Consider the following 25,561-nt stretch of genomic DNA (forward strand, 5'->3'; position numbering starts at 1 on the left):
GATAAGATCTACAGGGATGGGACATGGATACCATCTAATATATCCCATAGACTGGCCTCTTTAGCCGACCTTTTATATCTCTTTCCATTTCTGTAGATCTTATCCACTACTTCTTTTCTTCTATTGTGTATGATTAATTGAGGCATAATTCCTGTTTATTATTTTTGGTACCATTTGATATATATTTTGGCTACTAGTCATAATTTTTTGCACCAACATAATTGGTGCATTTCTATCCCAATATCAGGGCCATCCCAGGGTGTACAGGAGGTTTGAGATACGGGATCGCCCCTATCGTGGCGGCTATTCCGTTTGTAGGTAGGGTCTCAAATGTAGGGCCATAAATAGGGATAGTATCCCATCCATCCATCATCGACTACCACTACCCACCTACTTCAAATAGCAGCCAGAGTAGCATATGTTTTTTTTTTTTTCATATTTGGGTGTGTTTTATTATTATATTAAAGGTTATGTTTTATTAAGGTGGTTTTCTGTGGCTTTCCAATCCTAATTGCCACACTTGCTACCTGTACCCTCTGACGGGTTATTGTCTGAGCAGTGACCCCAATTTTAGAGTCGCATTAGAATACATTTATATCTGACAGGTCCTGAGTACATAACAATGCCTTCAGCTGGTCCTACTGCCAAACTGCCATGCATCGAATAGAGCCAATGTTCAATCCCAGTACAAATTATATTTTCTAAACCAATAGACTCAATTTACCCATTAGGCGTCTATGCGGGACAGTGTTGAATGTCTTTGCAAAATTCAAAAACATAATATCCACAACCTTCCCTCTGTCCAGGCTTCTACTCACAAAGTTACATAGTTAATACGGTTGAAAAAAGACATACGTCCATCAAGCTCAACCAAGGGATAGGTGGGGATGTGAATCCCAAAGGGAATTGAGACTCAGATTTCTACACGTTTTCTTAAGCATTAGTGTTTTTTACTTTTAAGAATTCGTCTAAACCCTTTTTAAAACTGTCTATTGTTCCTACTGTGACCACGTCCAGAGGAAGTCTATTCCACAGCTTCACAGTTCTTACAGTAAAGAAGCTTTGAGGCTTCCGGAGACTGAACTTTTTCCTCTCCAATCGGAGGCAGTGCCCCTTGTCTTTTGAGCGCATTTTACATGGAACAGCTTTTCGCCGTATTTTCTGTATGGCCCATTTATATATTTGTACAGGTTAATCATGTTCCCCCTTAGACATCTCTTCTCAAGACTAACTAGTGCGGCAGGGAGGGTGGGCGGCGCTTGGGGGGGCGGGCAGGCATGTGATCATCCGCCCGCCCCCTCTCTCAGGATAGCCGAGCGGTTTGCAGAGTGTCAGCACATTGCTGACACTCTGCTCGAAACGCCTGACATCTGTGCTGGCACAGATGCCATGCGTTTAACCCCTTCCATGCCCCGGTCCGTAGGGACCGCTGTATGGAAAAGGTTAAGAGGGAGGGAGCTCCCTCCCTCTCCCATCGGGGGCTGCTGTGCCTTTTCAGCCCCCGATGGGAGAGGGAGGGGGCCCCCCTCCCTCCACATCACCCACTACTCTGCTGTGGCAGCGAGTGATGGTTACCATGGCAACTGGATGCCTTCACAGGTGTCCGGCTGTCAATGGTACTGATCAGAGGCTGTCCATGGTGCTGATTTGACTTCTGCTAAAGGCAGAAGTCTAATCAGACTTTGTAAAGTGAAAATACAGTACAGTACACTATATATCTTCAAGAACCAAGTGGGTCTGGGTAAAAAAAAATGTGAAAAAAAAGGTTAAAATCAAAAAACATTTATCACTGATTAAAAATGAAAAATGAATTATTGACAGTACGGCATGTTGGCAACCTATGGTCCACAATTCACAGAGCGCAGGCAAACTCCAAATCCACCCTGTTATCCCAAGCAGACATAAGCGTACTGGAACTCAGCATCACTGACATCAATCTGACAATTTGGAGGAGAAAGGGGATCATCTCCTTATCCCAAATAATGCCAGATGACTGCCTACTTCCCTTTGACTCACTTCACAGCTTATTCGCATTGCCGCACACAGAATTCTATAACTACTTGCGAATACGACATTTCATTGCAAATATTAAACAATCTCCACCTTCAATAAACTCTTGCATTCTAAGACTATTTCAATTCCCATCCCTCTTCAGAAGACACACCACACGATATATATATAAGACATATTAGGAGACAAAACTACGTTCACTAAGACCTTACCCATAAAAAATTGGGAAAGTGAGCTGGGGAAGACCTTCTTAGATGAAGATTGGAACCTGGCTATTGGGTTTCTGGCGTCTAATTTTAAATGCGTCACCCATTATGAAGCAGGGCTCAAGACCCTATCACTAATATTCTGTGGGATTGTCCGATACTCACCCCCTAATGGCACAGTGTTTTTGACTTGATATCGGGGCTGGCAACCCAAAAGATTAAACCTATCCCGGAGTTAGCTCTCTTGTTTCTGGGTATACACACTATCCCCCCGGTATTTAGGAATATCACAGGGCATGTTTTACTTAGCGCTAAGCTGATTATTACTCGTCACTGGAAGCAACCAACCTCACCGACCTTGGCTGAGGTCATACAAGAGGTTAACTCGTCGTGTAGATACGAACATTCAATATCTTGCACGACTATTTCTCCTAAATCCAAGCAACTTACCTGGGGTCCTTGGCTCCACAACCCTAACTACTCACCCTAAATTTTAGATGACTATGTACCACTCAATGCTGGTAGACACCACCAAATGTTACTTAAAGACCCTTCCTTCCCCTCCCCCTTTCTCCCTTCCCCCCGTTCCCGTTGATTGTTATGGTCTTTTGTTGTAGACCTTAATATACTGTGTTCATATTACATTAACCATATATATATTACGCTTTAGGAACAATTCTATTGTATAAGCGTGTCCAAATGCTACTTTGATTGAGAACTATCAGATGTATGACTTTATTGTTATGCTTTATTAAAAAATGCCAATAAAAACGATTTACTCTAAAAATGAAAAAAATAATAATTCCCTACACGTTTGATATCACCGCGTCCGTAACGACCTGATCTATAAAACGGTCATGTTACTTTAACCGAACGGTGAACGCCATAAAAATAAAAAATAAAAAACTATGATGAAATTGAAATTTTGCCCACCTTACTTCCCAAAAAAGGTAATAAAAGTGATCAATAAAGTCGTATGTACGCCAAAATAGTACCAATCAAATCGTCACCTCATCCCGCAAAAAATGAGACCCTACCTAAGATAATCGCCCAAAAACTGAAAAAAAACTATGGCTCTCACAATATGGAGACACTAAAACATGATTTTTTTGTTTTTGTTTCAAAAATGAAATAATTGTGTAAAACTTACATAAATAAATAAAAAGTATACATATTAGATATCGCCACGTTCGTAATGACCTGCTCTATAAAAATATCACATGACCTAGCCCCTCAGGTGAATACCGTAAAAAATTTTTTAAAAAAAAGCAATCAGAAAGTCATACGCACCCCAAAATAGTGCCAATCAAACCGTCATCTCATCCCGCAAAAACATGATTTTTTTTGTTGCAAAAATGAAATCATTGTGTAAAACTTACATAAATAAAAAAATAGTATACATATTAGGTATCGCCATGTCCGTGACAACCTGCTCTATAAAAATATTACATGATCTAACCTGTCAGATGAATGTTGAAAATAACAAAAAATAAAAACGGTGCCAAAACAGCTATTTCTTGTTACCTTGCCTCACAAAAAGTGTAATATAGAGCAACCAAAAATCATATGTACCCTAAGCTAGTACCAACAATACTGCCACCCTATCCCGTAGTTTCTAAAATGGGGTCACTTTTTTTGGAGTTTCTACTCTAGGGGTGCATCAGGGGGGCTTCAAATGGGACATGGTGTCAAAAAAACCGGTCCAGCAAAATCTGCCTTCCAAAACCGTATGGCATTCCTTTCCTTCTGCGCCCTGCCGTGTGCCCGTACAGCGGTTTACGACCACATATGGGGTGTTTCTGTAAACTACAGAATCAGAGCCATAAATATTGAGTTTTGTTTGGCTGTTAACCCTTGCTTTGTAACTGGAAAATAAATATTAAAATGGAAAATCTGCCAAAAAAGTGAAATTTTGAAATTGTATCTCTATTTTTCATTAAATCTTGTGGAACACCTAAAGGGTTAACAAAGTTTGTAAAATCAGTTTTGAATACCTTGAGGGGTGTAGTTTCTTAGATGGGGTCACTTTTATGGAGTTTCTACTCTAGGGGTGCATCAGGGGGGCTTCAAATGGGACATGGTGTCAAAAAAAACCAGTCCAGCAAAATCTGCCTTCCAAAAACCATACGACGCATCTTTCCCTCTACGCCCTACTGTGTGCCCGTACAGTAGTTTATGGCCACATATGGGGTGTTTCTGCAAACTACAGAATCGGGGCAATAAATATAGCATTTTGTTTGGCTGTTAACCCTTGCTTTGTTACTGGAAAAAAATGGATTAAAATGGAAAATTTTCCCAAAAATTTAAATTCTCAAATTTCATCTCCATTTGCCAATAACTCTTGTGCAACACCTAAAGTGTTAACAAAGTTTGTAAAATCAGTTTTGAATACCTTGAGGGGTGTAGTTTCTAGAATGGGGTCATTTTTGGGTGGTTTCTATTATGTAAGCCTCACAAAGTGACTTCAGACCTGAACTGGTCCCTAAAAAGTGTTTTTTTGAAAATTTCAGAAACATTTCCAGATTTGCTTCTAAACTTCTAAGCCTTGTAACATCCCCCAAAAATAAAATATCATTCCCAAATTGATCCAAACATGAAGTAGACATATGGGGAATGTAAAGTAATAACTATTCTTGTAGGTATTACTATGTATTATAGAAGTAGAGAAATTGAAACTTGGAAATTTGCAATTTAAAAAAAAAAAAATTGGTACATTTTTGGAGATTTTTTTATAAATAAAAAAGATTTTTTTTTTTTTACTTCATTTTACCAGTGTCATGAAGTACAATATGTGACAAAAAAAACAATCTCAGAATGGCCTGGATAAGTCAAAGTGTTATCACCACTTAAAGTGACACTGGCCAGATTTGCAAAAAAATGGCCTGGTCCTTAAGGTGAAATATGGCTGTGTCCAAAAGGGGTTAAAAATGCAAAAAATATTAAAACCGGATCCGTTTTTCCAGATGACACCGGAGAGAAACGCATCCGGTATTGCAATGCATTTGTCAGACGGATCCGGATCCGTCTGACAAATGCCATCAGTTTTAGTCCGGATTGCCGGATCCAGAAGGCAGTTCGGCAATCCGGTGCCAGTCCCTTGTTAAAATGACAAGTCATTAATGAATCCATAAATTTTATCAACAGAGGCAAAAAATTACTGAACTGAGCTTGTTTAGAACTCTAGGGTGTAATCCAGCTGGACCTTGGGACTTGTTCAATTTGACTTTTTTTTTTTTGCATATTAAGGACCATATCTACACTCAGCCAGTTATTTTATTTGAGATATTTACACCAGTGGCACCACCCTCATGAGATGCCCTATCTTCTTTTGTATATAGAGAGCTAAAAAAAAACATTTAGGAATTCTGTCTTCTCTTGATCCCCAAATACCAATACCCTGTTACCATCATTTAGGGGCCCTACATGTTCTGACCTTGTTTTTTTTTTTTTTTTCATTTATATATTTGAAGAATGTTTCGGGGTTGGTCTTACTTTCTTACTTTCTTTGGCCACCTGCATTTCATTGTTTATTTTAGCTGATTTTATTACCCCCTTACATACTTTATTTATTTATTTTTTATATCTTTTAAAGGCTACAGCTGACCCCTCCGACTTGTATTTTTTTAAAGGCCCCGTTTTTGTCATTTATTGCCATTTTTACACTATTTAGTAACCTAGTTTATAAGGCGGAAAAAAGACATTTGTCCATCCAGTTCGGCCTGTTATCCTGCAAGTTGACCCAGAGGAAGGCAAAAAAAAAAAACCTGTGAGGTAGAAGCCAATTTTCCTCACTTTAAGGGGAAAACATTCCTTCTCGACTTCTATCAGGCAATCAGAATAACTCCCTGGATCAACGACCCCTCTCTAGTAGCTATAGCCTGTAATATTATTACACTCCAGAAATACATCCAGGTCCCTCTTGAACTCTTTTATTGTACTCACCATCACCACCTCCTCAGGCAGAGAGTTCCATAGTCTCACTGCTCTTACCGTAAAGAATCCTCTTCTATGTTTGTGTACAAACCTTCTTTCCTCCAGACACAGAGGATGTCCCCTCGTCACAGTCACACTCCTGGGGATAAATAGATGATGGAACCCCTGATATATTTATACATAGTTATTAGATCTCTCCTCAGTCGACTTTTTTCTAAACTAAATAACCCTAATTTTGATAATCTTTCAGGGTACTGTAGTCCACCCATTCTAGGTATTACTTTAGTTGCCCTCCTCTGGACCCTCTCCAGCTCTGCTATGTCTGCCTTGTTCACAGGAGCCCAGAACTGTACACAGTACTCCGTGTGTGGTCTGACTAGTGATTTGTAAAGTGTTCGGACTATGTTCTTATCACTGGCATCTATGCCTCTTTTCATGCAACCCATTATCTTATTGGCCTTGGCAGCAGCTGCCTGACACTGTTTTTTGCAGCTTAGTTTGCTGTTCACTAAAATTCCTAGATCCTTTTCTGTCAGTGTTACCGAGTGTTTTACCATTTAGTATGTACGGGTGACTTGTATTATTCCTTCCCATGTGCATAACTTTACATTTGTCAGTGTTAAACCTCATCTGCCACTTCTCTGCCCAAGCCTCCATTCTATCCAGATCCCTCTGTAGTAGTATACTGTCCTCTTCAGTGTTAATTACTTTACACAGTTTAGTGTCATCTGCGAAAATTGATACTTTACTATGCAAGCCTTCTACAAGATCATTAATAAATATATTGAAGAGAATAGGGCCCAATACTGACCCCTGAGGTACCCCACTAGTGACAGTGACCCAATCTGAGTGTGTACCGTTAATAACCACCCTCTGTTTTCTATCATTGAGCCAGTTACTTACCCACATACAGATGTTTTCTCCCAGTCCAAGCATTCTCATTTTATATACTAACCTTTTATGTGGTAAATTCGCCTTTTTAAAATTAAGTGTCTTTGCCCTACCGATCACTTTTTTTTTTTTTACTGTCTAGTTGGAATATAATTATATTGTGGTCAGTGTTACCAAGGTTTTGTGAAATTTCTCACAAGCTCTGCATTGTTATAAATAACGAGATCCAGTAAAGCATCGCCTCTAATAGGATCTTCTACAAACTGGCCCATAAAATTATCCTGCTAAAAGCTTAGGAATTTTCTCGGTTTTGCAGCAGAGATAGAAGCATGTTCCCAATCTATGTTTGGATAGTTAATATCTCCCATTATCACACTGTGCCAGCCTGTGCGGCCACTCCATTTGCGCATACAGGTGATCTTCTATCTCTTCAGCGATATTGGGGGGTCTGGAGATCACACCAAGAATTATTTTTTCCATTCTTTTCTTGCCTCTGTAATTCCACCCACAAGGTTTCAACACCTTACTTTCTTATCACTCCTATGATATGTTTCCCAAAACTTTTATTCGCATGGTGTATCTATTGTGAAAGCAGTGACAAAATCAAATGGATAAAGCAAACCATGGAATTTTCTAATATGCGCTGAATTAGGGAAGAAGAAGAGAAATGTTATGCATTCGTTGTCACTGGTGGTGTTTGTCTAGATGAGATCAGCAACTTAATTAAAAGACTTCCAAATAATTGACAACACATTAGAAGGTGAAGTGCCAACTGCTCAGAAATAACTGCACTTTAACTACTCAAACACTAGTAGAAACAGCAGAAGAAATGTAAAAACACAGGCTGATTCAAAAAGGATGTTAAAGGGGTTGTCTCCCTCACAAATGGCATTTATCATGTAGATAATGTCCCTGGACTACCGCCTAGACATCTGCCATGTCCCCAGTGGGGCTCACATCAAACATTTGTGTGTTCTCTCAGTTATGAATATCGAGGCTATCATTCTGCACCATTGTTTTCTAATGACTCTGCATAACACACTTTAAAATTTCATCATTATAGCCAAATATATCAAATTCCTAATTCTTTCTGAAATAAAAGAACTACAACCTACAAGGGTCCTATTCTTTCCTCAGTGATAACTAGCCTATATTATAACTTGTTGACTATATAAGTACGGTATGTTCAGTCAATTGAATCTCGAGCATTATTTGTCTATTCGTCCTGATGTTTGCATCATGTACTTAGCATGTACATGGGGAATAACTCCCAGCATACACACTAAGCATGTAACCAGGGCTCCACTCACCTGACGGAGCCCAAAATGGTGCTCTTGTGCGTTCTATCAGGCGAAACTCTGCTATTGCATTTAAAGATATACAGCTAACGAATGTTTACCTTATGTACCTGTTATACAGTGGGATCCTGCGGATGACATGTCACTTTGTATGCCTATACAGTGGGATATGTTGCAGCCTTCTTTTGGAGGTATACATTGGGTGCTTTTCCTGCCATATACATCAAAGGGTTACAACAGAGCCTTAGGCCTCTTTCACACGACCCTATGGCTTTTTCAGGTCCATTTTTCACGGATCTGTTCCGTTTTTTTTGTTTCCGTTTCTGTTCCGTTTTTCCGTATGGCATATACAGTATACAGTAATTACATAGAAAAAATTAGGCTGGACATAATATTTTCAATAGATGTTTCCGCAAAATCGGAACAGATACGGAAGACATACGGATGTATTTCCGTATGTGTTCTGTTTTTTTTCCCGGAACCATTGAAATGAATGGTTCCGAATACGGAACGCAAAAAACGGCCCGTAAACGGGAAAAAAAAAAAAACTGTCGTGTGAAAGAGGCCTTATTGTCTTATCATATGGGTTTCAACTGGTCACCGTGGAAGTTCAAGATAGGAATTATACGGCCGTCTTAGGCTACTTTCACACTAGCGTTAGGAGCGGATCCGTCTGATGTTTCATCAGACGGATCCGCTCCTATAATGCAGACGTTCGCATCCGTTCAGAACGGATCCGTCTGCATTAAAACTTAGAAAATTTTCTAAGTATGAAAGTAGCCTGAGCGGATCCGTTCAGACTTTACATTGTAAGTCAATGGGGACGGATCCTTTTGAAGATTGAGCCATATGGTGTCATCTTCAAGCGGATCCGTCCCCATTGACTTACATTGTAAGTCTGGACGGATCCGCTCGCCTCCGCACGGCCAGGCGGACACCCGAACGCTGCAAGCAGCGTTCAGGTGTCCGCTCACTGAGCGGAGCGGAGGCTGAGCGCTGGCAGGCGGATGCATTCTCAGTGGATCCGCCTCCACTGAGAATGCATCAGGGCCAGACGGATGCGTTCGGGGCCGCTCGTGAGCCCCTTCAAACGGAGCGCACGAGTGGACACCCGAACGCTAGTGTGAAAGTAGCCTAAGCTAGCTGACATCAGCGATGTGCTTATGTCAGCTAAACCTAACTAGCCTATTCCTACTTTTATCTATGCCCCCGTTAGGCCAGAAATCTAACTTTTAGAATATGCTAATTAGCCTCTAGGAGCGGGGGGGGGGGGGGGCGCGTTGTTCCTGCTCCTAGAGGCTCCGTTCTCCCACCTTTGTCGCCTCCCTCCAAGTCCTGATTGACAGGGCCAGGCAGCGCTCTCATCTGTCTGCCAGCCCTCTGCTCTGGTGAAATCTCCCGCCGTTCAGCATTCGGTGCAGGCTGCCAGCTTCCTCACTGCGCCTGTGCAGAACGGTGCGAGATTTCACCAGAGAACAGGGTCAATGGTTTATCCGTAAAGATGTCCGAGTATTCGTTTTATGTCTGTTGTGTCGTGTAATGCCTCATATAATTGTATCCTTCTGCGTAGTACTGTGAATGGAGGTACAGTTCAAGACTTGTTTACCAGTTAGAATTCATTTCAATGATTAGTTTATGGCTAAAGACTTGAATTCCAGGTCCTGCTGGCCTTGAGTTTTGGTGAGCTTTTTCTGTTCCTACATTTCCATAATCATTTCTGAGCTGAGCTCCCTGGCCATGAGTCAAAGAAATGACTTATGCTTTATTAGGTGAGAGAGATTATCACTTGCTTTATGAACTGGATCCAGGGATCAGGGCTCCCTTGTAACTAGATCCATGTTCTCAGATGCCTTTAGAAGACTTGAGGATTCTTCGGGGCAGTTGCCCACCACTTGTCAGGACAAAACAACTAAACATTTGAGTCCTGTGGGAGCAGAGTATTATATACTTGTTAGCACAGCTAGTAAATTGAAACTTCCCAAAATACTTTACAGTGATGAGTACCCATAATTTATGACTAGGAGTCCAGATGTTAATGTGAGGAACGCAGTCGATGCATAAACGTTCCCTTGTAATGGACATGTCTGCATGGGACCGTAGTGATGTTGGGTTGGTGGATTTTTCAAGAAGAAATTACCTTTTGTTGTAAAGACGCATTAATTGCATTTATATTGCTTATGCCTTCCATGGTTCTTAAAGGCCCCTGTACACTGGCTGACAATCAGCCAGATAATTGCTAACGTTACTGCTGGTATAAGGGGGCCCCCTATTACCCAATGAACGAGAGAAACGTTTGTTTATCGGATAATATGATAATTTGGGCTGTCACCAAAATCGTTCCACCCCATACTGTGGAGGAGATCACGGCTTGTGAATACAGCGGTCTCCTTCACTGACGAGTCATCTGATCAGTCTACCAGTGTAACCCAGACACACTCGCGGTATGTCAGTGAGCGGTCCCGTTCTGACAGGATCGGGCAGCATTATATTGATTTATAATGCTGTGTAACCATGAGAGTTCTAAAATCTATTGTATTACACTGAGAGCTGTATAACGCTGTATGATCCTGTCAGTGGAGCGGAGGCCAGAACAGCGCCTCTCACTGATTCCATTCAGCTCGCTCATGTGTATCTGGCCTCAAGGGGCCTGAAGAGAACCTCCCAGTAGGAGGAAACTCCATACTGATGATTGTGCTAATGGAAATGACCATCATGTACTCAGCAAAGCATTAACCCCTTCTGGGCACAGCCTAATTTTGCAAGTCCTCGATTCTGAGACTTTTTTTTTTTTCATGACACATCGTACTTTGTGTAAGGCTCCATTCACACATCCGCAAATGGGTCCGCATCCGTTCCGCAATTTTGCGGAACAGGTGCGGACCCATTCATTTTCTATGGGGACGAAATGGATGCGGACAGCACACAGTGTGCTGTCCACATTTGCGGAACGCGGCCCCGATCTTCGCGTCCGCAGCTCCGCAAAAGATAGAACATGTCCTATTCTTGTCCGCAGCTTGCGGACAAGAATAGGCATTTCTATAGGGGTGCTGGACGGGTGTGTTGCCGGTCCGCAACACACCACGGACGTGTGAATGGAGCCTTAGTGGTACATTTGTGTCTATATATTTTTTTACTTAAAAAAAACCCCATCTAAAATGTAGAGAAAATTTGGAAAAATTAGCATTCTACAATCTTCTGCAGACAGGTAGTGATACCTCACAAAATAGTTATTAATTAACATTCACCATATAAACAGATAAAATGAAGTCCCACCACTCTAAACTCTACAGAAGTCACATTCTATCCAATCCGTTGTCCTTATTTTGGAACAGTCTCACAGGTCACTGCTCGCTCCAGAGTAGGTATGGACATTCAGTACAGAGTTCCACCAACCCTTCATGAGATCCCCCCACTTCTTTATCTGACACTGCTGCATCATGATATTCTCCTCGCCCTTGTAACTGATCTATCAATATATTCTTCTCAAGAATTCCTTTCTAGTTTGTAATTTGATTGAAGGACTGACTATTTAAACTAAATGGGTCAGCACACCCCTGAAGAAGTCAGAAGGGTGAAACCCTGGGTTGGGTCACCGTTGGACGTGCAACATTGATTTTATGAGATTAGCGCTTTTGATTTTCTAAATTTGAGTACGGTATATTAAAAGCTTTTATATTTATATGAAGTTTCACACTATGCTGCATGTGATCTATCTGTGCAGCTAACGATACGTCCCTACCTTGTATGAAGAGACAGAACTGATCAGGCTGCGTGAGGGGGATCATGTCTTTTTGCACATTGGTGTGCATACTTACTCCAGGATGGGTATTGAACTGTCTTTTAGATCTGAAAGGTGGGACTGTTCCGAAATAAGGACATCTCATTGGATTGAATGAGACTCTTATACATGTATATCTATGTACAATTTTTGTATGCTGTGGACATTTTTGAGCACTCTGGCTTTTTTGTATGTTTGTGTTTATATGAGAAGTTTTTTTATACTTATATTAGCCCTAGTCAGTTCTGACAACATTTGTATATTTGCTGCCTTTATGCATATTTTATTGTTTAGAGTGAAAGATTCCATTATCATTGGTACAGTACTATTTTGAGGCACATATGACCTTTTGATCTCTTTTTATTTAGCCGCCAAAAAAAAAAAATCACTTTCGTCTTGTGTTTGCTATTTCACATAGACTTCCATGCAACATCTGGAGTATCCTTTTTTTTTTTGTGGCTAAAAATACATTAGTCCACCACCAAGCACTGCTCCCATACAAGTGAATGGGAGCGCACCCACTGCTCCATTTCATTTCTATGGGACAGATGGAAATAGCCTAGCCTAGCCAGCGCTCAGCTATTTTTCACCATTAAAATGAATGGAGGGCGGCTGCGCATGCGGAGTGCGCCCTCCATTAATTTCCCCACTCCGTTCTCGTTGTAGGTGCAGGTCCTAGAGGTCCCGTACCTATCAGACAAAAAAGTAGTGCCTCAGAGAAGTGATAATGCACAGACCACATTGAGCACCAATCCCCTAGCAGATCTTACTTTCTAAAAACAGATGTATCTAAGGGCTCTTTCACACTTGCGTTCTTTTCTTCCGGCATAGAGTTCCGTCGTCGGGGCTCTATGCCGGAAGAATTATCAGATCAGGATTATCCCCATGCATTCTGAATGGAGAGAAATCCGTTTAGGATGCATCAGGATGTCTTCAGTTCAGGACCGGAACGTTTTTTGGCCGGAGAAAATACCGCAGCATGCTGCGCTTTTTGCTCCGGTCAGAAATCCTGAACACTTGCCGCAAGGCCGGATCCGGAATTAATGCCCATTGAAAGGCATTAATCCGGATCCGGCCTTAAGCTAAACGTCGTTTCGGCGCATTACCGGATCCGACGTTTAGCTTTTTCTGAATGGTTACCATGGTTGCCAAGACGCTAAAGTCCTGTTTGCCATAGTAAAGTGTAGTGGGGAGCAGTATACTTACCGTCCGTGCGGCTCCCGGGGCGCTTCAGAGTGACGTCAGGGCGCCCCACATGCATGGATGACGTGTCGCATGGATCACGTCATCCATGCGCATGGGGCGCCCTGACGTCATTCTGGAGCGCCCCGGTAGCCGCACGGACGGTAAGTATACTGCTCCCCCGCTCCCCACTACTACTATGGCAGCCAGGACTTTAATAGCATCCTGGCTGCCATAGTAACACTAAACGCATTTTGAAGACGGATCCGTCTTCAAATGCTTTCAGTTCACTTGCGGTGTTACGGATCCGGCGGGCACTTCCGGCAAATGGAGTACACGACGGATCCGGACAACGCAAGTGTGGAAGAGGCCTAAGCCCCTGAAACCTGATGTCATTTATATTGAAAGGGCAGAAAGTTGCAGCCATAGATATATCCAGTCCACATATAGCAAATCTTCTGGTCACCTACCTACATACAAGTATACACATGCTTCCAAGCTCCCTTTCCTTTCTGCACAGAGAAAGCACACTGATTTAGATGGGCTAGTACCATGATGGCTAAGGCTGGAGATGTATCTAAGATAGAATTGTTTTATATAAAGGAGTGCCTGTAACTGGACATAGGCATGTCCGTCAGAATAAACACATTGGAGTAGAAGAAACGGTAAGGTTTACATCAGAATGTTTTTATGTTTATCGCCTCACTGAGCACCTTTACAAACACAGAGCCCCATTCAGGTTTAGCAGAATTGTTTGCCACTACTGGTTTCCTGAGTAGGAACATCTTTGTCTAGTTACTCTTCTTAATGCTACGTGTGTAATAGTTCTCCAGCCACCGGCCTGAAGCGACTCATTTACGTAATGTTGACTTTTCCACCTTTTGAAACGTTCTGCCCGGATTAGAGATAATTTATTATTCCATTTACTTGTGGTCATGCAACGAATGGTTTCTTTTATTGCATGTCTTACATGTTTGTGTGTCTCCTGCTGTTTGTAGCTGGGACGCCAGAAGACAAGATGCGGTTGTTTCTGATCTATTACATCACGTCTGCGCATCCCCCGTCAGAGGTACCAGTAACTCTTATATTTTATGAGTAAAAAATTCCATTGGTTTTTTGAATGAAATGCAGTAAGTTGTTGAGGCATCCTAGGTAAGGAAATTTGGTTGTAGAAAGAAATATTACACACCCTTCAAATGCCTTCCATTGTTTCTGCTTTGTAATGCTATGATATTCACATTGCACAACCCACTAATTCTCTAATGTGTATGGGAGACCTCCTGCCTATCTCACGGCAGAAGATGTAAGAGGAGCCCAATCCCCTTGTTCTCAGGGAGATGAGCCACTGTCAGAGGTCTCTGGTAGCGGCTTTCTCCTCATTCATAATACACTTCCGCTCAGCCGAGTGAGACTGCGCATGGTGGGGTTTTGAAGAAAAAGCTGTCGGACGAAATGTGTATTGGAAGACAGCTACTGTCTAAAGTGTGAGGTCAGCATTAGTATTTTTTGTTTCTTTTTGTTAATTTAGGCTACTTTCACACTGCCGTTCAGAGCGGGTCCGTCTGATGTCTGCTCAGACGGATCCGCTCCTATAATGCAGACGTTTGGATCCGTTCAGAACGGATCCGTCTGCATTATAACTTAGAAAGTATTCTAAGTGTGAAAGTAGCCTGAACGGATCCGTCCAGACTTTACATTGAAAGTCAATGGGGGACGGATCCGTTTGAAGATTGAGCCATATTGTGTCATCTTCAAACGGATCCGTCCCCATTGACTTACATTGTAAGTCTGGACGGATCCGCTTGCCTCCGCACGGCCAGGCGGACACCCGAACGCTGCAAGCAGAGTTCAGGTGTCCGCCTGCTGAGCAGAGCAGAGGCTGAGCGCTGGCAGGCGGATGTATTCTCAGTGGATCCGCCTCCACTGAGAATGCATTAGGGCTGGACGGATGCGTTCGGGGCCGCTCGTGAGCCCCTTCAAACGGAGCTCACGAGCGGACACCCGAACGCAGGTGTGAAAGTAGCCTAAATTGTATACAAATTTAAAAAGGACCTAAACCTTTTCTGAAACCGCGAAGGGGTATCATCAGCTCTTAGCTTTTCCAGCATGTGGGGGATGCATAACTAAATTTCTGTTTAAAGCAGCTTTCTGAGATTTTTCCTCTGGATAGGCCATCAAAATCTGATTGATGGAGAAGCGACACCTGGGACCCCTGGTGATCACCTGTTTGAGAAGGCACCGACACTAGCGTTGCGGTCTACTCTGTGCTCACCAAGCACAGTGCTGTCCATTGTACAGCAGCCATGCTTGGTATCGCAGCTCAGCCCCATTCGTTTCAATGGGGCTGAGCTGCACCTAGGCCATGTGACCGATGAATGTGATATCACATGGCCTAAGCAAAGCTGCAAGAAGGCCGCAGCGGACCCCCACCGATCGCATACTGATGACCTAGTTGAAAAATTTTGGAAAACCCCTTTAACTCTGTCGTAACGGCTCTTTTTTCTCACATTGTTTATTCTTAATAATGTTGGCTCAATTTTGGGATGATGTATCAATTCCAAAACCGATCTGTCATACCTTTAATGGATCCTGTAAATGCCAATATGAATAGAGCTCAAAGATTAGTAGAGTAACAAAACCGAAAAGGCTAATACGTTCAGAAGTCGAAATGTAATACAAGAGAAGGTGAACTAAACTCAAATTGTGCTCAGCTAAGTGATAGATTCCCCTTTGTTTTCATCCAGCATATCCTGGATTTAGTGGAATGTCTGCGTGATGTATTTTTGGTGCATTCTTCTGTTTGAGCCTAACAAGCATCCATTGTGCACTCGTGAATGACTCGTTTCTGTTTGCTAGTCCTACTTAGAGGAAATCTCATGGTCTGTTCCAAGAAGAGAAGGCCGTTCTGTCCCTCACACATGGTCACTTTTGTTAGGAAAACATGTAAATGGAAGGTTGTAGTATTGAATGAAGGAAAGTGGTGGTCAGATCCCTACCAGTCTGATACTGATGACCTGTCCTGAGGTCATCAATATCAAATTCCCAAATAACCACTTTAATTTTGTGGGCGAGTTTAAAAAAAAAATAAGTATATTGATTATTGACCATTATAGCACCATGCATTTTTCTGATGAATTGCTCACATTCATTCTAACATACATTAAACCTGCTGGTTGTGTAGTTTCATGTTTGTAGGGTCCAGGAAACCAGAGTTCTGTGCTATGCTGCTTGATTTATGGAGGTTAACATAAAATTTCTCAATTAATTCTTATTTCTGACTACAAAATTATGCTTATTCAGGACTGATGAGTGCAAGAATAAAGTTGTGCCCTGTAAAGAAAGTACTTCTCCCCCCCCCCCCCCCATCACCTTTGAGTTAACTACGGTATACTGTTAATGACCATAGAAGACTAATAATGCATTTTTTATAATACTTTATAATTCATCTTCATTTTTCTTTTCCCAGACTGACTTGGATCAGTATAAGAATGCTCTAGAGGATGCTGGTTGTAGCTTGACACCTCTAAACTACATCAAACAATGGAAGTAAGACAATTGGTGTATTTTATGTATTTATTTTACGTCTTACATGTCCATCAGATGTTGGCAAACCAAAGGTTAATGCTGATATGTCTCTGGTTATTTATCTAGGGCTTTCACCAAGATGGCAGCAGCACCAACAAGCTATGGGATTGGGGCTACCAAATCCAAAGGGTAAGGATTTAGTTACAGATATTATCCCATAAAACATTTTTCCTGTCTTGTTTTTGTCAATGGCAAAAAACAATAAAATGTATTATATCAAGATTCACATGTTTGTGCACGCTCCTTTCTGCTATATTCATAGGTCTTGCTCAAAGATCATCCATAGCTTTTAAACCACCTGCCTAATACTATCCGAAAATAGTCCTACACAGTCCTAGCAGAACATCACCCAGGGCATCACATTACATCTGATTTGTCTTCTCCCCAAAGTCCATCATGGTTGCATTTCTGGCCCAACTAAAAGCATATTTACCCTATCATCCACCTGCTGCAAAAAAAATTACCCTGTCCTCCTACCCAGTCTAAAAACAATTTCACCAGCCATGCACCAATGTAAAGAGAAATTCATCAGACTAGGCGACCAAACATTTCTGATGCTTATTGTACTCGCTTTGGCTGTGGAGTAGGGTCAGCATGGGCACTCTGACCGCTTTGTGGCTACACAGCCCCATGCTCAGTAAGCTGCACTGTGTGTTTTGTGGAGGAATGATATTTTCGTCAGTACTTACCCCCAGTCGAACCACTGATGCTGCTGTCTCCACTGCACTCAGACAGGCTGTGCGTTGTTCCATTAAGGTCCCAATCAGATATGTTCCCGGGTCAGGCTGAAGAACCCCTTTAACTTATTTGGACTACTTTTGGTAGATTCTAACCACTGCTTAATGGTGTCATCCATAAAACATGATGTTTTTAGATGTTCTGATCCAGTTTTCTAACCGTTGCAATTTGGCCTTCATCAGGATCACTGAAATCTCAGAATGGCCTGCATAAATCAAAACGTTTTAAAGTTATCAGTACTTAAAGTGACACTGGTCAGATTTGCAAAAAATGGCCAAGTACAGAAGGTGAAATAGGGCCGAGTCCTTAAGGGGTTAAGGACCAGGCCATTTTTTGTATATCTGACATGTGTCACTGAGCTGCCTTCTCTGCCATCGGGTCCCCGCCACTGCATGCCGCGGTCAGCTAACGTGGCATACAAGGGGTTAATACGCCGGCATCGGTGTCTGCAGCTCCTGCCACCGCCTGATCAGCCTGCCGTACATGTATGTCCCTGGTCCTTAAGTCACGTCCGCTGTGACGTACATGTACGGTAAGCGTCCTTAAGGGGTTAAAGAAGACTTGTCATGAGTTTAGCTGAGCGGAGCGGGCTCCTGCTTCTGCTTGCTTCGCTAAGCTAAGAGAACTGCATGTCAGCTCTTAGCTTAGCAGAGCAGGCAGAAGTAGGAGCCCGCTCTGCTCAGCTAATCCTGGCATAGTGCGTGGGTACAGGGTATCCATGTGCTATGCCAGGAGTTAGTAATCCTCCGGGGGGCACGGGCAGGAGCGCATTAATGTCAGTTTTAAGCTCACCGGGAAAGATGTGCTTTAGGTAGGGAAAGGTCTAATAAAAATAGGAAATCCATTAATAAAGTATATTTGAAAATGTTTTATTAGGGCATTAGGTACATCTAAAATTTTAGTCAAAGTCAGTTTAGTTCCTCTTTAAACATTGAAAATGACCTCACTTAGTTACAGCCGATCCCCTGAGTATTTCAGTGTTTATGGCCTCTGTTAGTTATATGTTAACTGTGGTTTGACAAGCACGTCTATTCTCCCTGGGTGTAATCTTCTTCATCAGTTTGATGCTGTCCAATCACCATAAACTGGGTCAGAGCCACCTGGTCCAGCATGATCTTGCGAGATGGATCTTCTAAACCGTATCTCATGAGATCACGTTGAACCAGGCCCCTCTGACTCTGATGATTGGCTCCACTTCCACCCCCTTGGCAAGCCTCAGTCTATTTCATAAAGGGCACCTTAACTAAAAGGGCCCATATCTCAGGAATGAGGGGGGTCACAGCAACATAAAAAAGACTGGAAATTTCAGGTGACCGGTGGTAATTATTTATGGTACACACAGTTTTCGATGTTTAAACTTGTGACAGCTCATCTTTAACAATACACATAATGGAGATGTGATTCCAGGTGGTTGAAAATAATTGCTTCCGTTTTGTTTCACCTGCATTTGACTTTATGACATTCGATCCCAGCCCTCCTAGAAGTATTGTGCCCTTCTTGGGAAGGTACAGATGATGCTGCCAGTTTTGCCATTACATCTTTCCTCCTAGCTTGCCTGCCACACCACGTGAGACACCACATAGACCTATACTCCACCGAAATGTTCAAAGCTACAGATTGTGTATTTAGGTACAATGACCCCCTTTTTTTGCAGCATATTCAGGTAAATCTTTGGTACCAGCTGATACTATCTATTTTTTTTTTTTCATCTTCTTCTTTTCTTCTACTTCCAGACTGCTCTCCAGAGTCATGAATACGGGGTCACAGTTTGTCATGGAGGGGGTGAAAAACTTTGTTCTAAAGCAGCAGGTAAACAACCTAAGGAGAAAGATTTATTTAGACAAGTGCAAGATCAACAGGCAGGCTTCCCACCTGCTCCTGATAGCTGATGTGCGCGTAATCGAGTGACTACAGAGAGTCAGTGCAAGCGTCATTATACTGTGAGGAACCAAACCCACACAGCTGCAGAAGTCTACATGTAGGTCAATGCTAATCAGCTGGAAGTAGAGATATCCTTCCCCTGTTCTACGCTGTAGAGCTCCAGATTTCCATGTTCCTCTTATGGGTTAATCAAGCCGCATTCCTATCCTGCCCAGTTCCCCCATCCTGTTTGTTTTGGCTGTGCAAAACAAGCAGCTTTGTGAATATGTTTGGACATTTGATCCAGACACTGGGCACAGAACTTTCTGTGACATCTCCCGCTGAGCCCATAGTAAATGTGTCTACTCCGAATGGTAGCTGGACGATGTCACTGATTGAAGCCAGACGTCTATGTGGCTACTCCGCAGTGATATCAAACATTTTGTGATAAATCTTACAATAAAATTGTGCGTCCCAATTCTATATACTGATGTTTCCATTTTGCCAATTGTCCTCTTTTTAGAGCTTGCCAGTCACTCGGGTCCTTGATAGCCTGTTGGAAATGAAGTCCAATCCGGTAAGAAGGGGTTTCTATCCCCTGGGGTAACACACTCCTGCTGCTCTCACCTTGTATGAGATAATAATGTGCTGCTTAACAAGTGATATATATTTTCTATGTGGGGTGCAATTTCCGATGTAATAAGCGACATTTGTTTTAGCACAAAAAGGTTGAAACGCTTTAGTCTTTCATCCATCATTAATCATTTTCTGAATCGCTCTGTTCCTACCAGTTGTTTTTATTTTTCTCCTTATGTTTGTGTTTTTTGTTATTGGCGGTTTTAGTTTATTTGCTCCCAGCTGCAAATAAAATGAGAAAATAAATAGTGATGTGTTCTGGAAAGAAGTGTGGCCCCAGCCGGACGCCCTCCTAAAAATGGATTCATTTGCCAAGAGCTCGTAAACTGATGATTCTGAGGGAAATGTGTTTGTATACAAAGTCCCATCTCCATGTGGATGCCCGGCCTGTTTCCAGACATAACTATTCTATGTTGCGGAGCTTATAGTGCACCAGATTTTGTGCCAGGTCTATCCCCCCCACTGCAAATGTAGGGAAATCAAAAATGTTTAGACACTGAGCTAACCTTTTACAGCCTAAAATTAGAGAGAACATTATATCCTCTCCACATTTTTTATTTATTAAGTGGACCATTTTATGGTTAATGATTTGATCTCTTTTGGCTCTTTCGTGGAAAGAAAATGTGTTCGGTAATTTAGTACAGGGTAAAATATGAATCAATTCTTGGTCCTTCGCTTTCTTCCTTGGATAAAAATTGCGGAGGAGATTTATCAACTTGTACACCAGAAAACTGGCGCAAACTCGGGGTGTGCATTTTTTTTATGCCATTTTCAGAGTTTTGTGGTGTAAATGATGACTGAAATCTATGCCAGCCATGAGATGGTGTAGATTTAATTCTAGGTACATTTACTGGGCATCCACCAGCGGGACAGGGGAATATCCAGACTGGCATAGAAAACTCGACTGTTGCTCAGGACACCTCTTGGCCATCATAGTTAGGGCTCAACAGGGCCTTTCCAACATAGTTCAAGTTACATCTAGGTTCGAATCCGACCAAAGACAACATCTGCTTGGAGTTTGCATGTTCTCCCTGTGTTTGTGTGATTTTCCTCTTGGTACTCTGGTTTCCTCCCGCAATCCAAAGACATACTGATCGGGAACTTAGATTGTGAGCCCAACTGGGGAAAGAGCGATGATAATGTCTGTAAAGTGCTGCAGAATATGTTAGTGCTACATAAGTGAGTCAAATAAAATAAATAAATTCTAGGTGAGACGCAGGGCTTCCAAAATACGTGGATCATTCTCCTCTACAGACTCTATCTGTGGAGGCTGCTTCATTGTTGGAGAAACTCTTAGGCCCCTTGCAGACAAGCGATACAGATTAGGTCCGGATGCATTCAGTTAAAAGTGCGCGATTTCTCAAGCAAGTTCATTCAGTTTTGCCTGCGATTGCGTTCAGTTTTTATCGCACGGGTGCAATGCGCATTGATGCGTTTTTCACGTTCGTGATGAAAAACTGAAGGTTTACAAACAACAGCTCTTAGGAACCATCCGTGAAAAGCGCATCGCATCTGCACTTGCTTCTCTGGGGCCAGCGTTGCGTCATAAACGCAGAATATAGAACATGCTACGATTTTCACGCAATGCACAAGTGATACGTGAAAAACAACACTTATATACACATACCCATTGAAATGAATGGGTCCGGATTCAGTGAGGGCGCAATGCGTTTGCACCCGCATGGAATACTCGCTTGTGTGAAAGGGGCCTTAGGCCTCTTTCAGACGGGCGAGATTTCCGCGCGGGTGCAATGCGTGAGGTGAACGCATTGCACCCGCACTGAATCCGGACCCATTCATTCCTATGAGGCTGTGCACATGAGCGGTGATTTTCACACATCACTTGTGCGTTGCGCGAAAATCGCAGCATGCTCCTCATTGTGCGTTTTCCACGCAACGCCGGCCCTATAGAAGTGAATGGGGCTGCGTGAAAATCGCAAGCATCCACAAGCAAGTGCGGATGCGGTGCGATTTTCACGCACGGTTGCTAGGAGACGATCGGGATGGGGACCCGATCATTATTATTTTCCCTTATAACATGGTTATAAGGGAACATAATAGCATTCTGAATACAGAATGCATAGTACAATAGGGCTGGAGGGGTTAAAAAAATAATAATATTTTAACTCACCTTAATCCATTTGTTCACGCAGCCCGCCTTCTCTTCTGTCTTCATCTTTGCTGTGTAGTAGGAATAGGACCTGTGATGATGTCACTGCGCTCATCACATGGTCCATCACACGATCCATCACCATGGTAAAAGATCATGTGATGGACCATGTGATGAGCGCAGTGACGTCATCAAAGGTCCTATTCCTCAAAGAAGAAGAAAGAAGACAAGCCGAGCTGCGCGATCAAGTGGATTAAGGCGAGTTAAAAAAAATTTAACCCCTCCAGCCCTATTGTACTAAGCATTCTGTGTTAAGAATGCTATTATTTTCCCTTATAACCATGTTATAAGGGAAAATAATACAATCTACACAACACCTAACCCAAACCTGAACTTCTGTGAAGAAGTTCGGGTTTGGGTACCAAACATGCCGATTTTTCTCACGCGCGTGCAAAAGGCATTAAAATGTTTTGCACTCGCTCGGAAAAATCGCACATTTTCCCGCGATGCACCCGCATCTCATCCAGGCCAAAAACATGACGCCCGTGTGAAGGAGGCCCTACAGGTGGTAAAGTTGGAGGGAGCCCTCCAGGCATTCTCTAATGAAAATGCACCTGCAACAGATGGGCTGCCTTAAAAAAGTTTTAAGCAGTGTGCTGAGTCACGCCTTCCTACACTGCCCGTTTCAGTTTATTCGTTGTTTTCATTAAATTGAATGCTCAAAAAATTTTTTGTCTCACTCCCATTTCTTCTTGTTGCATGTTGAAGCTCTACTTGGAACCTTGTTAAGATCCAGCAATGCTAAATATGATTTTTTGCCATTTTTCAAGTGGTCTTAAACTTTTGATCAGGACTGTATATTAGAAAATGTATTGGTTGCATGTAGCCAAATTTCGTCTCGCCAGAAGTTCTGCGAAACTTTAATTACTATGGTATTTCTATCTGCATATTTAAAAACATTTTTAAATAGGAATCCAAGACGAAGTTTCGCTACACTGAGCCAATACATTTTACTGCTGTACAGAAACAGCATTAACAACAAAGTTTTTGAACGAATCGACTTCAGATCTATGATCCGAAGCTCAATTTGCTCAAGCCTACTTACGATGCAAGTGATGGTCAGAGGGACAGGAGGTGGCTGGGAGAATGGTAAATCAGGGATCTCGTGTAACATCAAAGAAAAAGAACCAGCTCATCAGGGAGACTCCCAAACCTTCAGCCAAGCAGCTCAGGGTCCAGTGCTTTATTAAATCACTATGTTTCAAATTATCCAACAACAAGATAAGACCTTCTGCACTTAAGTGTTTCATTCGTTGTACGATCCTAATCATTGCCTAGGTGCTGTGGAGAAGAGCATGGTCAACTCAAACCCTGCACCTTCTTCACAGTTGGACCAATTATCTATATTACAATATGGTCTATTTAAAACATCACGTACTTTAAAAACTTCTCTTCCACAGATCTTAATTAAATATACAGTCGTGGCCAAAAGTTTTGAGAATTACATAAATATTGGAAATTGGAAAAGTTGCTGCTTAAGTTTTTATAATAACAATTTGCATATACTCCAGAATGTTATGAAGAGTGATCAGATGAATTGCATAGTCCTTCCTTGCCATGAAAATTAACTTAATCCCAAAAAAACCTTTCCACTGCATTTCATTGCGGTCATTAAATGACCTGCTGAGATCATTTCAGTAATCGTCTTGTTAACTCAGGTGAGAATGTTGACCAGCACAAGGCTGGAGATCATTATGTCAGGCTGATTGGGTTAAAATGGCAGACTTGACATGTTAAAAAGAGGGTGATGCTTGAAATCATTGTTCTTCCATTATTAACCATGGTGACCTGCAAAGAAACGCGTGCAGCCATCATTGCGTTGCATAAAAATGGCTTCACAGGCAAGGATATTGTGGCTACTAAGATTGCACCTCAATCAACAATTTATAGGATCATCAAGAACTTCAAGGAAAGAGGTTCAATTCTTGTTAGGAAGGCTTCAGGGCGTCCAAGAAAGTCCAGCAAGCGCCAGGATCGTCTCCTACAGAGGATTCAGCTGCGAAATCGGAGTGCCACCAGTGCAGAGCTTTCTCAGGAATGGCAGCAGGCAGGTGTGAGTGCATCTGCACGCACAGTGAGGCGAAGACTTTTGGAAGATGGCCTGGTGTCAAGAAGGGCAGCAAAGAAGCCACTTCTCTCCAAAAAAAACATCAGGGACAGATTGATCTTCTGCAGAAAGTATGGTGAATGGACTGCTGAGGACTGGGGCAAAGTCATATTCTCAGATGAAGCCTCTTTCCGATTGTTTGGGGCATCTGGAAAAAGGCTTGTCAGGAAGAAGAAAAGGTGAGCGCTACCATCAGTCCTGTGTCATGCCAACAGTAAAGCATCCTGAGACCATTCATGTGTGGGGTTGCTTCTCATCCAAGGGAGTGGGCTCACTCACAATTTTGCCCAAAAACACAGCCATGAATAAAGAATGGTACCAAAACACCCTCCAACAGCAACTTCTTCCAACAATCCAACAACAGTTTGGTGAAGAACAATGCATTTTCCAGCACGATGGAGCACAGTGCCATAAGGCAAAAGTGATAACTAAGTGGCTCGGGGACCAAAACGTTGACATTTTGGGTCCATGGCCTGGAAACTCCCCAGATCTTAATCCCATTGAGAACTTGTGGTCAATCCTCAAGAGGCGGGTGGACAAACAAAAACCCACTAATTCTGACAAACTCCAAGAAGTGATTATGAAAGAATGGGTTGCTATCAGTCAGGAATTGGCCCAGAAGTTGATTGAGAGCATGCCCAGTCGAATTGCAGAGGTCCTGAAAAAGAAGGGCCAACACTGCAAATACTGACTCTTTGCATAAATGTCATGTAATTGTCGATAAAAGCCTTTGAAACGTATGAAGTGCGTGTAATTATATTTCACTACATCACAGAAACAACTGAAACAAAGATCTAAAAGCAGTTTAGCAGCAAACTTTGTGAAAACTAATATTTGTGTCATTCTCAAAACTTTTGGCCATGACTGTACACATCATCAAACCAAATAAGATGTACAACCCCAATTCCCCAAAAATTGGGACGTTGTGTAAAATTTAAATAAATTAATAAAAACAGAATGCAATGATTTGAAAATCTCATACATTCAAATTGTATTCACAATAGAACATAGAAAACATAATTTTGAAAAGTGAGCCATTTTACCATTTCATGAAAAAATTTATTCATTTAGAACTTGGTGGCAGCAACACATCTCAAAAATGTTGGGACAGTGGCAACAAACTGAAGGAAAACAGATGGAGGATGAATATGTAAAGTCACATAACTG

At 42.1% G+C, this 25,561-nt stretch overlaps 1 protein-coding gene across 2 annotated transcripts in view; it reads left to right on the top strand.

Annotated features, from left to right (window-relative positions):
* SCFD1 (sec1 family domain containing 1) overlaps nucleotides 1–25,561 on the top strand; it is a 149,091-nt gene that overhangs the window by 106,293 nt on the left and 17,237 nt on the right. For both annotated transcript variants that reach the window (XM_040411182.1, XM_040411183.1), the window contains exons 16-20: nucleotides 14,297–14,367; nucleotides 16,765–16,844; nucleotides 16,950–17,012; nucleotides 19,355–19,430; nucleotides 20,005–20,058. In XM_040411182.1, coding sequence (XP_040267116.1) covers nucleotides 14,297–14,367; nucleotides 16,765–16,844; nucleotides 16,950–17,012; nucleotides 19,355–19,430; nucleotides 20,005–20,058 — 344 coding nt within the window. The remainder of the gene's footprint in view (nucleotides 1–14,296; nucleotides 14,368–16,764; nucleotides 16,845–16,949; nucleotides 17,013–19,354; nucleotides 19,431–20,004; nucleotides 20,059–25,561) is intronic.

Source organism: Bufo bufo, chromosome 11 (genome assembly GCF_905171765.1).
Source record: "Bufo bufo chromosome 11, aBufBuf1.1, whole genome shotgun sequence".
NCBI lineage: Eukaryota > Metazoa > Chordata > Amphibia > Anura > Bufonidae > Bufo > Bufo bufo.